At 40.2% G+C, this 14791-nt stretch overlaps 1 protein-coding gene across 3 annotated transcripts in view; it reads right to left on the reverse strand.

Moving 5' to 3' along the window:
* Nucleotides 1-6573: 6573 nt before the first annotated feature.
* The window catches only part of UBE4B (ubiquitination factor E4B), a 135581-nt gene continuing 127363 nt past the window's right edge, over nucleotides 6574-14791 (reverse strand). For all 3 annotated transcript variants that reach the window (XM_078145683.1, XM_020974176.2, XM_020974185.2), the window contains 4 exons: nucleotides 14279-14470; nucleotides 9323-9497; nucleotides 8362-8508; nucleotides 6574-7985 (listed from right to left, as the gene is read on the reverse strand). In XM_078145683.1, the coding sequence (XP_078001809.1) occupies nucleotides 7924-7985; nucleotides 8362-8508; nucleotides 9323-9497; nucleotides 14279-14470 (576 nt within the window). In that variant the 3' untranslated portion in view covers nucleotides 6574-7923. The remainder of the gene's footprint in view (nucleotides 7986-8361; nucleotides 8509-9322; nucleotides 9498-14278; nucleotides 14471-14791) is intronic.

Below are 14791 nucleotides of genomic sequence, written 5' to 3' on the forward strand. Positions count from 1 at the left end.
GCAGAGATGGTAATTAAACCCATGAGGGTTGATGAGGTCACCAAGTAAAACACACACACACACACACACACACACACACACACACACACACACAAATGTACCAAGACTTCCACTCTCTTAAGTCACTGATACTTATAAAATGCTCTGCAAACTTTGAGGTGCTATAAAAACGCTATTATTTTCTCCAAAGAGTGAAAAAATACAGTTACTTATGTGTTGGCTCTTCCCCCAACTCTTTCTCCATCCTGCTCCTTCTGAACAAGCAGTGGTATTTCTAAGTCTACTTTACCCCCTTGGGTTAAGATCCCCAATCCATCTTGCTGATATGTGATGCATTTATACACAGACAGAAGCTGGGGCATCTGTGAGCATTCATGCCAGCTCCGTTCTTGGATATGGTTTCCTGTGCATTTCAAGACTTGTATAGTGTTACTCTTCACCCTAACAAGTTAGCAGAGCTAACTTGGTGCATATACATAAGGAATTTTTCCATTTCTTCTTCTGATTAAAGTCCTTTGGATTTTATTTGCAAGTCTTTGAGAAAATGCATTCTTACTAGCTATTCTTTGATGTGCTCCTGCCTATATTTTCAATCATGGTCCAGAAATCCAAATTCCATTCTCAGGCATCGTCTTCTTGACCAATTGTTGAAATTTCTCCCTTTTATGAAGCTCTTGTGTTCTGTGGGCTGCAGAGATGAAAATACCACCTGCACTCCTAAGGTTTTCTATTTCTTACCCAAGATTGTAATTTTTAAGCAATGTTTTCTGGGTTTCTTCAGGCGGCATCATTTGTGACCATATGGATCACCAGAATGAATGAATGAAAAATGTATTTATTAAACATTTATTACATGTCAGGCACTGTGCTATCTGAAAATAATAGTGCTTGCCCTCAAGAATCTTACATTCCTTTTTTTGGTTTTGTTTTTTAAAGAATCTTACATTCTTTTTTTTTTGGTGGGGGGGTTGGGCAATGGGATTTAAGTGACTTGCCCAGGGTTACACAGCTAGTAAGTGCTATGTGTCTGAGGCCGGATTTGAACTCAGGTCCTCCTGAATCCAGGGCTGGTAAGAATCTTACATTCTAAGAGGGAAAGATGATATGTATATCTGGAAAGAAAGGAACACACAAGAGTGTATGAATGTGATAGCATTCCTGGAGATGGCTGGGAAGGAGGGTGGAGGGCCCAGGTCCAGGCAAGATAGTCAGAGCCCAGAGTTCAGGATCAGGAGCCTGAGTTCTCATGGGAAGAATCTGGAGTGTTGGCAGAATATCCTGGAGATGACTAGGGAATGACATGGTGGGCCCGGGTCCCAGAAAGAGAAGATGAAAGCTCATTAATCAGAGCTCAGGGTGCCAAGGGCAAGAATTCTGGTGGGAGGAGGAAGTGAGTATGTAGGCAGTGTGGCTTGGGGATGGATGGAAAATGGATGGCAATTATTTGGTAAATTCTCTGCCACTGGATGTGTGCTCCAGGAAGAGAGCAGACCTTCCTGTCACCAGGTGGATAAAAAGTGATTTAAAAGAAATAGCAAGTTACACATAGCAGATCTGTAGTTTTATGGGCAATCATCTTTTTTATTACACTATGTTACAGAAATGCTTTATTCCACAAGCTAAAAATAAAATACTTGTTAAAAAAAAGTTGTCCTAGTACTTCATCAACCATCACTATTCTTTTCTCTTTCCTTTGACCCTGGTGGGAAGACTGCTCCCCCGTCAGCACAACTGGTGGACCTATAACCCAGAGCTCTGGGGGAAAGCAGCTGCTTTCACTTTAGAGACAGTTCCCCTTTAGCACAAGTCTCATCATTTTTAAAAAAATGGAAATATCCAACTTTTGCAGATAAACGAATATGCCTGGTGATGTTTAGCTGGAGGGGTGTCTACACAGCACACGATTCCAGTTTACCTCTGGGTCATCCTCACAGAAGGCTGAAATAAATGAGAAATAACTACTGCATTTCTGATTGACCGAGAGCTCATTAGATCTCTTAAATGGCAGCCCCACATCACAAATTGCTTATTCGACATCACTGAGAATCCCATTGGCACCTGAAGGCCTCCATGTCCAAAATGAAGATCCTCCTTCCTCCTTAATGTGCCGCTCTTCCAAACGTCCCCAGTCACCAATGTGAGCAGCTTTCACTCATTACCTATCACCCTCACCCTATACCATTATCCAATTGATTACCAAACCTTGCAGATTCTACCAATGCAACTCCAGAAAGCATTCCATTCTCCCCATTCCCACAGGCACTACCACTGCTCAAGCCTTCATAACCCCTTGCCTGGATTTATGAAACAATCTTCCATATGGGGAATGATAGAACCTTCCTAAAGCATAGGTATGACCAGTTAATTTCCTAAAAACAAACAAAGGAAAAAATAAAACACCTTCAGCATTTCCCTATGGACTCTAGGACAAAATATAAATTCAGCCTGGCACTTAAGATCCTGCACAAACTGGTCCCAAATGATCTTTCTACTTTTGCTTCACAATACTCCTCCCCATTCTTCATGTACCACGTGTTTTTGGCAGATTGAAAGATACAACCCCCAAAGTCCACATCCCATCCTTGCTCCCTCCTTGCACAGCACAAGACCATCCCCATGCCTGGAATATACTCATTCCTCACTTCCACCTCTCAGAATCCTTTTTATTCCTTTAAACCTCAGCTCTGGTTCCACCTCGTCTGTGAAGCCTACCCTGATGTTAACCATCTGCTGCCTCCTAAGATGACTCTGTATTTCCTTTTTCTGTATGGACGTCTTATTCCCACCCTCTACCCCTAAATAGAATGTAGGTTCCTTGAGGGTGGGGACTCCTTTTATTTTTGTATAGTTAGGCACCAGAGCCTGGTGCACAAAAAATGCTTAATAAAAAAGAGACTGAATTAATTTAAAGCTCTTGCACCTCAAACCTTATATCATTTGTTGGAAATCAGTTTGATGAGAAGTTTTAGCTAATAAGTAAAGGATGTTTCTTTTCAGTGCAATACTGACACTCAGACATTAAACCTCTTGGTTTGCACACAAATGCTACAGCTTACATATTTTATCAGTCAATAAAGTCATTTTAATTTGGCCAGCAGGTTTGCCAGAGCTAACAGGGTAATGTCAATGGCATATGATTATTGTGCATGTGAATATAATTATGTGTTATCTTTCCAAATCTGATTGGGTAAGTCTATGTCACAAATATCTCAATACTGACACGGAAGCATGCTATCTTATGCTTCAAATCCAAAAGTAATACGTTTTGAAATAAAAGACAAAGAGTTACACAGTATTTCCAATAGAGATTTTTAAGTCAAGACAAAGTCTTGATTTAAGTCAAGACAAACGTGATGCCTGGTCTGATGTCACTGGGTCATCTCTAATCTGCTGATCTCTAGAGTACACATCCAATCTGCTTCTATAATTTTCCTGCTCATTAAATCAACTAACCTACTTTTGGACAGTCTACCTTCAAAATCTAGCTATGATTCTGCTCAAAAGATTAAACACAACCCATAGATTCAGTAAAACAGCAGCTACATACCTCAACAACTAATTTTTTTCTATTTAACAATTTTATTTTCAGTTCTGAATTCTTTCCCTGAGCCCTCCCTCTTTCCTGCCCATTGAGAAGGCAAGAAAAACAAAACTCCTTACAAATATGTATAGTCATGCAAAACATTCTTGCATTAGCTGTGTCCAAAAATAGAAAAAAGAGAACAGTGTGCTTTCATGTGCACTCTGAGTCCATGAGCTCTCCTTCTGGAGGTGGGGAGCATGTTTCATTGTAAGTCCTTTGGAAATTCGACTGGTCACTGCATTGGTCAGAGTTCCTAAGTCTTTCAAAGTTCTTTATCTTTACAACACTGCTGTTGCTGGATACATTGTTCTTCTGGTTCTGCTCACTTTCACTCTGCATCAGTTCATATGCCCATATCACTTCACATCAAGTCTTCCCAGGTTTCCCTGAAACCACTTCATTCATCATTTCTTACAGCACAACGGTATTCCATCACATTTACATATCACAACTTGTGCAGTCATTCCCCAACTGATGAGCATCCCCTCAATTTCCAATTCTTTGCCACCACAAAAGCTGCCATAAAGATTTTTATACTTATGGATTCTTCACCCCACCTGGCCCTTTCACTAATCTCTTTGGGATCTAGTATTATCAGTATTGCTGTGTCAAAGGGTATGCATAGTTTAATAGCTTTTTGGGCATCGTTTTAAATTGTTCTCCAGAATGGCTGGACTGTTTCACAGCTCCACCAATAGTGCATTCGTGTACTTGTTTTCCCCCCATCCCTCCCGCATCTATGATTTTCTTTTTTTGGTCATCTTAGCCAATCTGATGAGTATAAAATGGCACCTCAGAATTGTTTTTATTTGTATTTCTCCAATTATTAGTGATTTAGAGAACTGTCATATGGCCATATACCTCTAAAGTTAAAAGCAAAAATGCATTAACCCTAGAAGCAGTATAAGTAGGAATTCAACTCCTTGTGTGGTTCAATCTAACAATCACTGATTGTTACCATCTACTATGTATAAGGCATTGGGGGGGAACACAGACAACAGCAAGACAATTCCTGCCCTCAATGAGCTTACGTTTTTTTGTAGGGGACACATTAAAGACACAGATTTAATATAAGACAACATAAAGATTGATAAAGGACCAAGGACTGAGGTGGTGGTGACCTGACTTAGGATCCAAAGACTTGGACAGATTAGAACGATGGGGATAACTGTCAAATCCTGTATGTTAGTTTTTTTTTTCTTTTAGATCAACCATACAAGTAAATTCTGGAGTTTAAAACCTGGGTAAACAATTCACGTGAAAGAGATGTGAAAGGTTTAGTGGACTATAAAGTCAAAACAAATCAAGAATGCGATATTGGCGATGAAAAAACCCAAGACAATTCTGAGTCACAGTTACGTTTTAAAGGGGGAAGTGCTACAGTCTGCTCTATTTTGCCCTGGTGAGATCTCAGTAAGGACTCTAACTCATGGGAGCTGATGATATCATAGATAGTGACTGAGAAGGGACAAACAAAGATGGCCCAACATAAAGACCTCAGGCATACCTATGCACAGACGGCAGGACAAAGATAATGACCCACTAAAAGAAATGGAGGAACAGCTAGCTAAGGAGGAAGAGTAGGGTCACAAACGCCCAGGGAAGAGAGTGTCTCGAATTGGGCAACAAATAGCTTGGTAAAGCTTAAAACCCTGTGTAAATATGAGTTTTCATTCTAGTCTGGGGAGGCAGGGGGAAGAAGCAACATAAAGGTTCAGGAATGAGTTTGATAGAAAGCCAACCTTCCCCTATTGTTGTAAGTGGTACTATACTTCAAGGCATCTGTGATCTTTGATGTGGCTATAATCTCCACCAGAATGCAGATGACAACCTCTCCATACCTTCTCATCCTGTGGGTATAGTCCACGTTCTCTTCTAAATTCTCAAAGGGGCTTGATTTAACATGATTTAACTCACATGGTGTGGGTACCCATTCAGCACTCAGGCTTGAGTGTGATCACTTGCTCCCATTACATGACTAGGCCACATTTTTTTTCACACAGCTCCTGGATGATATCCTGTACGCTATTTCTGGCTAGAGGGTGGCTCCTATTTACATCTACCATACATCTCTCCATTTCCCTTTGGGTCATCTACCATTTTGATACCTGAAAGGTTAAGGGTGTTCCATGAACCAGACAGCATCATTCAGAAAAGACTGGTGTTTTCAAAGCTAGGTTTCTTTCAGGAAACAGTCTGGGATTTGTTGAAAGGACTGGGCCAGATCTCAAATGCAATACAACCCACTCTCTCTACCCAGCTCACTGTGCATCTGTGGCATCAGTCCAGGACAACTGTACATGAGCTCAAAGGACTGTCCATCTAGATGCTTATCAGTCTGGATAACAGGCATTCTTCATCCCCTTGGTTTTTCCTGTCTGGCTTATTAGACTAAACTCTTTTGAGTGGTGGTATACCTTATTAGGAAGGCTTTGTAGTATTCCAGGACTTGACACAGTTCAATATAATGCCAGCAGAAAAAAAAAATCTGGAAGATTTCATCTATCGAGAATCCCTTTTCCAACTGAACGCTGTGCAGGACATCCTTCATGATGGTGGCAAATAACTTTGATGAATACATCTCCATTGTCTTATGACGTGTCAGACAGAAATAATCAGAGGGCTGTTGAGGAAAATTCCCTCTACTGATGCATGTGATAGACAATATGTGGCATTTTAACGTGTACATGGCAAACACCTTGGTGAGTCGTAAAGTCACATTTTGCTCTACTGAATCAAAAAAACAAAACAGAACAAAACACAGTGGGATCTTGCATTTTCTTCACCTTTCCATCCGTTGTGTGTCAAGGCAATAATGTGAACCGAACGTCAAATTATAACAGACAACAAATAGGAGCACACTAAATTCAGCAGCTCTCAACTGCACCACCAAAAGATAATTCACCACAGTCAAACGGACATGGCCCTTGTTCAATTTCTTCACCCACCCTTTTAGCCCCTCTGAAAGAAAAGAGGAGACTCTAGGAAGGTTCCTTGTGAATGTAGATCACCATTTATTGTAGTTCAAGAGTCAGGAATTGAACAGAGGACACTGTCAGTGGAGAAAAAAAAGAAATAGGAAAAGAAAAACAAAATTTTTTAAACAGGCTTAATTTCTTTAAAACACTTCGTGGTTTCAAAATCCTTTTTTCCCCCCAAAGGAAATTCAAGAATTCAAGTATTGTATGCAGGGGCAGTAATACAAAATCTTCTTGCGTGTGTTGCTGTATAGAAAAACACGCTTTTAACATTTCCCACACCCTTTCTGCTTTGGTAAGGCAAAGCCACAGACAGAAACTAGTTTTCAACATAAAAATGACCCCTGCTCCCAAACTCGCAAATTCAAGAGTTGAGGAATTTATTTACCCTCCTGGAGGTAAATAGGAAAGATTTAGAACTGTCCCTTAGCATAGTACATCACCAGTTTTAAAATTAAAAAACAAAAACAAAAACGAAACAAAAACAAACCCCAACATTTCATTTAAGTCCTGATGTACTCAAACACCTCCTTTTCTGCAGCTGTTTTCTTAGATTCCTATTTCAGGGCTTATTAAAAGGACCAGAGCAACAAGATTCTCTTCATTTAGTTCACAATAAAAAAAATTTTTTAAAGGGACATTTCAAAAGAAAAAGAATCCAAATCCTGAAGATATTTTGCCCTTTTTTAAAATCATGTGTCACCTAACACCAATTAAAAAAACAAAAAAAAAAACCCAAACCAAACCCAAATATGTGAATATGATATAAAAATACGATCCCAGGATTAACATTTTGTTGCAGGCACAGTTATTTCATAGAATATATGTGTTTAGAGGGCCAGGGGAAATAGGAGTTTATTTTCTCTCTTTTTTTTTTTTGCATCACTTAAAAAAAAAAAGGAAAAAAACCAAACAGCAGTGCAAGAGGGGGCAGGGAAAAGGAGAAAATAAGATTCTTTAGCAGCAAAATGTCCAAAGTTCTAATCACAATCAAATCAACGGATATCTGTTTGTAAAAAATAAAGTTGAAGGGATGCTGCCCAGATCCATTCATCATTGCTAAAATGTTACAGCTGCAAAAACCCCAAGTGTGACACTGAAGGACATGTTCTGCAACATGAGCAACCTCCTAATATGTCCTCAAGCTATTGACCATCTTTATCACTTAAATATATGTACAAGAATTAGGCATTTCCTCTCACTGATGTCCTTTCAGCTCTCTGCTGTAAGTCACTGCTGGTGGGTCCTCTGCATCCTCTGCCACCGCCATCCTTTAATGATTAACCAGCATCACTGCTGCCAAGGTTGCTTCTGCTTGCCTCAAGAGGCCTGGCTATTTCAGGCTAGAGGAAGCAGGGCAACCTAATGATCAGTGTTCTGTTTCTCTCTCATCCAGGCTTGGATTTGTTCTTTCAATTCTGGCACTAAAGGAAAAAAAGGCAAATAAGGATTAATGCTCCAAACAAGAGGATTTCTTCTCCTAAAGAATTATACCTACAGGCCTCCAAAACTGGGAAGAAAAAGCCATTCTTCTGATAGACTGTTTGGTGAAAGTACTAGGGAGGAAAAAACAGGGCTAGGAAAGGGAAAAGAAAGAGGCATTATGTGGCAAAGAACAAGGGGAATTTTCATGTCTGAGACCAGGCACTGCAGAGCTTGTGGAGCTGGTAGAGTTTAATTAATCTCCATTACAGAGGGGAATTTTATTATGATCTTCTGTAAGTCAACAGGTAGGAGAAGCTCAGCATGTTCTGCCCTGATATTGGCTCTACCCCCTAAACTGCTCAGTGAAGTAAGTACCTGGCTCCAGCATGCTCTCCGTCAGCATCTGTCGATTGAAGGGATCAGTGGGTGAATTCAGCAGGTGCCGAAGAATGATTGAGCGGTCCATGATGGTGCCAGAGGGCAACCTCACAGGGTCAGTCATTAGGGTGTCCATTAATGGGTCTGAAAAGATAATGATATCGCCATTAAAAACCTGCACCTAGCAGTACAGGGCACAAACGAGACAAGGATTCTTTCCCAGATACTGGAAAAAACAAACTTCAGAAGGAAACCAATTTAAATTTAAGTCTCTGTAATTAATCCAGTTTTGCACAAAAAAAAAAGAACTGGTTCAGATCATGTGCTTTGCTCTTTGGTGAAGAAAACTAATCTTACGACAGCTGCTGCTGAGAAGAAGGGAATATAATGTCAGATTCTCAAAGGCTTTGCAATAAAGATGATAGGAAAGGATCTTCACCATAGGAATTCTCAAAAATTTTCTTTTTAAAAGAGGAATTCTAATTTGTAAAAGGGCTATTTGGTTAGTCTTAAAGAGAATGGATTAAACAGGTCTTCTCCGGACCCAAAGGGTAAAAAACTAGGGAGAGGGGGTGAATGTTGCAAGAGGTCACTTTAGAGTTGATGGAATGAACAACTCCCTAACAATTCCGGCTGTCTCCAAATGGAAAGGCCTGATTCAGGATGGAGCGGGGTCCCCCTCTCCCTGAAGGTCTCTAAGCAAAGGCTGAACGCTCATTTGTCAATAGATCATAGAAGGGTTTTGTTTCAGATGTAAGCAGGACTATAGGGCCACTGAGATCCCCTTCAACTGTGAGTCTGTGAAATAAGACTAAGGGGAGAAGGGGAGAACACATTTAATGCTAAGGAAGCATTGCTTCAAAAAGAAATCATTGCAATTTTAAAAATGTCATAAAATATCTTTAAAAGTCACACAGCTATCACAAATAATTTCACTTTCATAGGAAACATAACTTGCCTCTGAATTCATCTGGAGCATCACTGTAATCAATTTCGGCCCGAGCATTCTTGGCCACTATTTCCTCCACCTTCTCTGCCAGCAGCTTAAACTTCTCTATTGCTATTGTGGACTTAATTCCTGCTTTGCGCATCTTCAAAATCACCTCTTCAAATAGCTCCTTGCTATATGATCTCTGAAAAGGAGAAATTTCCACGTAGGAGGTAAAGCAGATTCAATCCAACGTAGACTACCAGATTCAGAAAGTATTCATAGACAGAAATGTTCAGATGCTAGAAAGGGCTGTTCTCTCCCAATCAAAATCAATTCCTATTTCAGTATTTCACCTTATGTAGTTTCCCTGGATTTGAAAGGCTCAGACCAGGTAGATGGACTGGCTGCGGGAAATAATGGTCAAAACCCATTAACTGCTCCTTTGGTTTTGATAACTGCTTTAATTTAATCACATAAAATTCAGGCCATAATTTACTGACACGGATACAGACTACAAGAATAAAAGTACTAAATCAAGGAATCTCAAAGGCCAGGGCAACCTGGCTTAGAAGTACTTCAGCTGACATCTAACCAGGCAACGTCATTGAAACATTCAGAATGGCTTTATACCAAAAGCTGTACTCAATGGCTAACAGGCAAGAGTGGCTGCACCAGGCAGAGATGAACTAATCTCTGTGACAACTAACTTGTTTATTCCTATGACACCACCCTTATTGTGGAAAGGAGGAGGCATACATCTGTTTCTCCCCCTGGGAGCCGAATATCTTGCTGAAAAAATTAGCAAGCATGCAGTAGGAAGAATGCTGGGAAGCAGCCAGTTTGCTGCAGCAAACTGCAGGAAGCCAGATCCACTCAGAAAATTCTGCAGTCCCCATAGGCAGCATAAATCAATTTTTAAAAAAGCATTTTCTCTTTTATTTCCTGACCAAAAAATAAAATACAAAGGGTACAAGTTAGGGTATAGTGCATATTCTCAAGAAAAAGCAGCCTCTGCTTAGCTTTAGGGTGGTGCCACTCAACTTGGCAGTGTGGACTGAAAGGCTGAATCTCTTTTCTAAGAGCCCTCACTCGCATGTTCTCTAGTTTAGAAGTTTTCTTTTGAAAAACCTAATATTGCACACTTTCTCGTTATGCCATCTGATAAAAACATAACCAAAATCCTTGCATAGGTTTAACCTGAAAAAGGCTCAGGAGAGAAATTCTTACTGTATACTTTTGGAAAAACAATCAAAATTCAGAAGGTTTTAGCTTTCAGCTCAAGAAATCGTTGGTTTATTGAACCTGGAGTTCCATTATTTCTGATTCTCCCCTGTCTAGTTATTCATTGATCTATTTCTCTATTTTTAAAATCAATATCAAATGTTTTTGAGGACCACTTTTTTGTAAGACACTTGGAGGAGTGAAAGTGCCATCTCCCCATTCTGACCTTTTCTGTATTTCCTGTGATATTCTAGATAATCACTTTCTTCAAAGGAATTTAAAATTGAATTAAGTACTGTAAAGTATTCCACCCATAGTCTGACTGGTGTAGTAATCAAAGTTATAAATTAATTACAAGGGAGCTGCAAAGAGTCTTGCATCTGGGGTCAGAAATTCTGCATGGAAATCCCGGCCCTGCAATCTAAAAGTTGTGTGACCCTGGTCATTTCCTTTGCAGTCCTGCAGTCTCAGTTTCTCTATCTGTACATTCTCTATGCTGAATACAGTGCCTTACGGAAAGACTTACACGAACCAATACAAAGGTAAACTAATCATGGCCAAGAAACAATATAAACAGTGACCACAAGGACGTGAAAGGGAAAAACCACAAAGCAATCAACAACACACGTGGCAGAGTCATCCCTCCCTACCTGCAGAGACGAGAAGACACCTCCCTGCATTCCTGTGGGTGGGTGGAGGGGCTTCAACCCAACCACGAGAAGTAGCATAAAAGCATCCTACCAGAAAGGGGATCTCTACCCCTATCCATTAATTCTCACTCTCTGTCTCTCTCTCTCTCTCTCTCACACACACACACCCACACACACCCCACCCCCACCCACCCACACAACACCCCCCCCCCACACCCACCCACCCACACACAACCCCTCCTTGCAACAAGAAGTGGCATCAAGTAAAACAAATCAGCATGTGAGTCGCGTCTGAAAACCTAAGTTTCATTCTGCATCTCTGGTCTAGCATCTCTCTTTCAGGAGGCATCTCCACCAACAATTTTTTTAAAGTCACAACTGATTACTGCTTTGATTCAAGTTTTGAAGTCTTTCAAAGTTGTTTTTCTTCATAATTTCTTTATGCTTACTGTGTAAATTCTTGTTTTTCTCAGTCTTCCCAAGTTTCTTTCAATCTGTTATGTTTGTTATATCTGTTCAATCTGTTATCATTTCTTATATCACAATATTTGATTACATTTATTACATTTTTTTCAGTTATTCCTCGAATGACTGACAATTTCTTTGTTTCTAAGTTCTTTGCCACAACGAAAACTGCTGTTCTAGTGAATAATAACAGTCAACAAACATTAAATACCTACTATGTGCTATGCACTGTACCAGACACTGGAGATACAAAAAAAGGCCTAAGACAGTCTGGAGACAACATAAAAAGAAACCAAAGAGGTGAGGGAAGGCTATAGGGGCATGATGAAGTCCTGTAGCTGGGGTAGGAAAGGACCTGAGGAGGTTTCAGAGTTGACTTCATCTTGCAGCATTGTGAGTTTCTAGAGATCAGCCTACTGGGAAATCATCAGTGTCCTCTATGGTAGAGGACTAAGGAGGAACTCTCCAGTGTGTTCAACCTTCTCCCTCTCCAATAAGAGAGAAGGATGGGTCTCAAGGTCAGGGGTGCTGAGCAGATTTCAGAACTGTTTTCAGCAGGGTGGGAAATGATGAGCTGAATTCTCTAGTTGCCCTTTTCAAACAGAGGGTTTGGAAGGAGCTCCCAGATAGCCATCCCCTACTCCTTCCAACTGAGTTTCATGGTGGATTTAATCATGCAGACTGATGAGTTTCTAGAGATTATGAAATCCAAGAAGTCAGGCAGGTGGGAAGCGTTATAAATATTTCTGTACGTAAGGGTACTTTCCCTCTGCCTTTGGTTTTCTTGAAGTTTATGCATAGTAGAGCCATCACTGAGTAAAGAGCATGTACAGTTCAGTGCCCTTTTGGGGCACAGTTCTAAACTGCTCTACAGAATTAATGAATCAATTAAGAGTTCCACCAACGGCACATCAGTATGTCTGTCCTCTCCCAACTCCTTCTACTGCAGTCATTTTCTGCTTGTGCTATCTTTGCCAATCCAATGGAACCTGAGAATTGTTTTAATCTACATTTCCCTTATTTACAATGTAAATAAATAATTTAACATTGCCCTCATTGTCATTCCAAGAAATAAGCTCCTGCTATGTGCCAGGGATACAATTATTAAAGACAGTCCCTGCCCTCAAGGAGTTTACAATAAAAACGGAAGGAGAGGGAAGGACAGGGACTCAGGAAAGGGGCTAGGGGTGGACAGGAGTTGGGTGGGGAGGTAGGACTACAGGGTATTTTGTTCTGTGGAGCTGTAACCAGGCAGGGCAGCAGATGCAGGGTAGAGTGAGCTGGAGCATTTTTTTCATATATTTATTGACAACCTGTGTTTCTTCATTGGAAACTCAGCTGCTCATACGCATCACTGGCTTTTCTATGTGAGTCTGACTTGCTTTTGATGATTTTTTTCATTTACATTGTAGTCACTGTATATACCATTCCCTCGATCCATTTCCCCCCCTCTGCTTGTGTTCACACAAATCTTCCTAAGTTTCCCTGAATTATCACATCCATCGTATCTGATTGCATTGCACAATAATGCTTGATTACATTCACGTACCATAGGTTTTGCATTCTTTCCCCAAATGATGGACATACACTTTATGTCCAGCTCTTTACTAACACAAAAGTACTGCTTTGAATATTTTGGTATACATTGGACATCGATTCTATCTGGTTTCCTCAGTATGTAAGCCCGGGGCAAATTTGGGTCAACAGGTATGAACAGTTCCTGGGATCTGTGACTTTTAAAAAATATTGTTATTACTGTATTTCAACATAATTAGTTTCTTTTGTAAACTTATGCCTTTAAAAACATTATTCTAAGAAAGGGTTTGCAGGATCACCAGATTTAATACGCAAAAGATTCAGGATCTCTGGGATTTTCGTTTCTAGACACGATGGTTTATGAAGCCTCTGAGGTCTGCTAACTTGGAGACTATGTCATTTCATGGAGTAAAAAAGTACTACTTACAAACAGGTAATCTCTTTTCCATTGATGTAGATTCAAAAAAAAAGGAAATATGGGGGTTGATGAAAATGATTGAAAAATAAAAAAAAAAGGAAGTTCAATGATAGGGTAAGAAGGAGATGAAAACTCTGTTTCCGTTTTCGGTACAGATAGTATAAATGAATCCATATTCCGTGTCTTTTTCTGTGGGGTCTTTTAGTTTCAACAACACAAAAACCCTATCTCTTACAGCTGAATTTTTTTTTGTGAAAAAAGTGAAACAGTCTAACATATGCTTTTCTCTCATTCCTTTACCAAAACAAGCAGTTCTAGGAAGTAGTGAGGAGTTTCTTGCCATCCCAAAGGCTATAAACAGAAGCTATCTATTGTAGAATAGACTCTTTCTAAGGTATAGGATGGGTTAAATGACCTCTGACATGTCTGAGTTCTAAGACTCTGTGACTCGCCCCGTAACATACATGGGAATCAACCCATGAGCATGTGTACATGTTACTCATTACCATACTGATTCATATGGTACCATTTTGCCAACTGTCATTTAAAAAACCTGCTCCTCTTATTTTTAGGTGGAAAACCTTAAGAAAAGAACAAGTGAGTGACACACTGCCAGCCAAGAAGTGAGTAGTGAAGCACACAGGATACTGAGCTTTCTCAGTAAAGAGCTGGGCTTCACCCTCCAGTACTCACCTGGTCATCCGCAATGGCCTTAGCAAAGCGGGCACAGTCTAGCTGCAAGTAAATATCTGTCAATTGGTCCAAGAGCTTCTTTGGTTCAAACCCATATTTCTCAGGGTTTTCCACTTTCAGGTCGCGGCACTTGGGGCCACAGAGTTGCTGAAGATTAAAATTCAGCATAGCAGCCAAGCGTGGTCCAAGTTCCTAGAGGACCAAAGTAATATAGAAACTGATGGTGCTGAGAGTAGTGAGACAAAGAAAAAAAAAGGTATTCTGCATTTATGAAGGAGGGATACTATTAATCTTCGACTTTTACAGCAGCCGCATTCATTCCCCTCAATCCCTTTACTCTGCCCTCAAGCTGGAAAGAGACAAATCAATTTGTAATCCCCAATGACCGTACGAATGCTAATGTTCAGAGAGCTAGAAGCCTACATTTCTAGGGTTTCCAACCACCACCACTGAATGGTGACTATAGAAAGAGCAACCTGGGAAGTGAATACAGCAAACAAAGAATCTTTACTC

The sequence above is a fragment of the Phascolarctos cinereus genome, unplaced genomic scaffold (genome assembly GCF_003287225.1).
Source record: "Phascolarctos cinereus isolate Bilbo 61053 unplaced genomic scaffold, phaCin_HiC Scaffold_726;HRSCAF=1367, whole genome shotgun sequence".
Taxonomy (NCBI): domain Eukaryota; kingdom Metazoa; phylum Chordata; class Mammalia; order Diprotodontia; family Phascolarctidae; genus Phascolarctos; species Phascolarctos cinereus.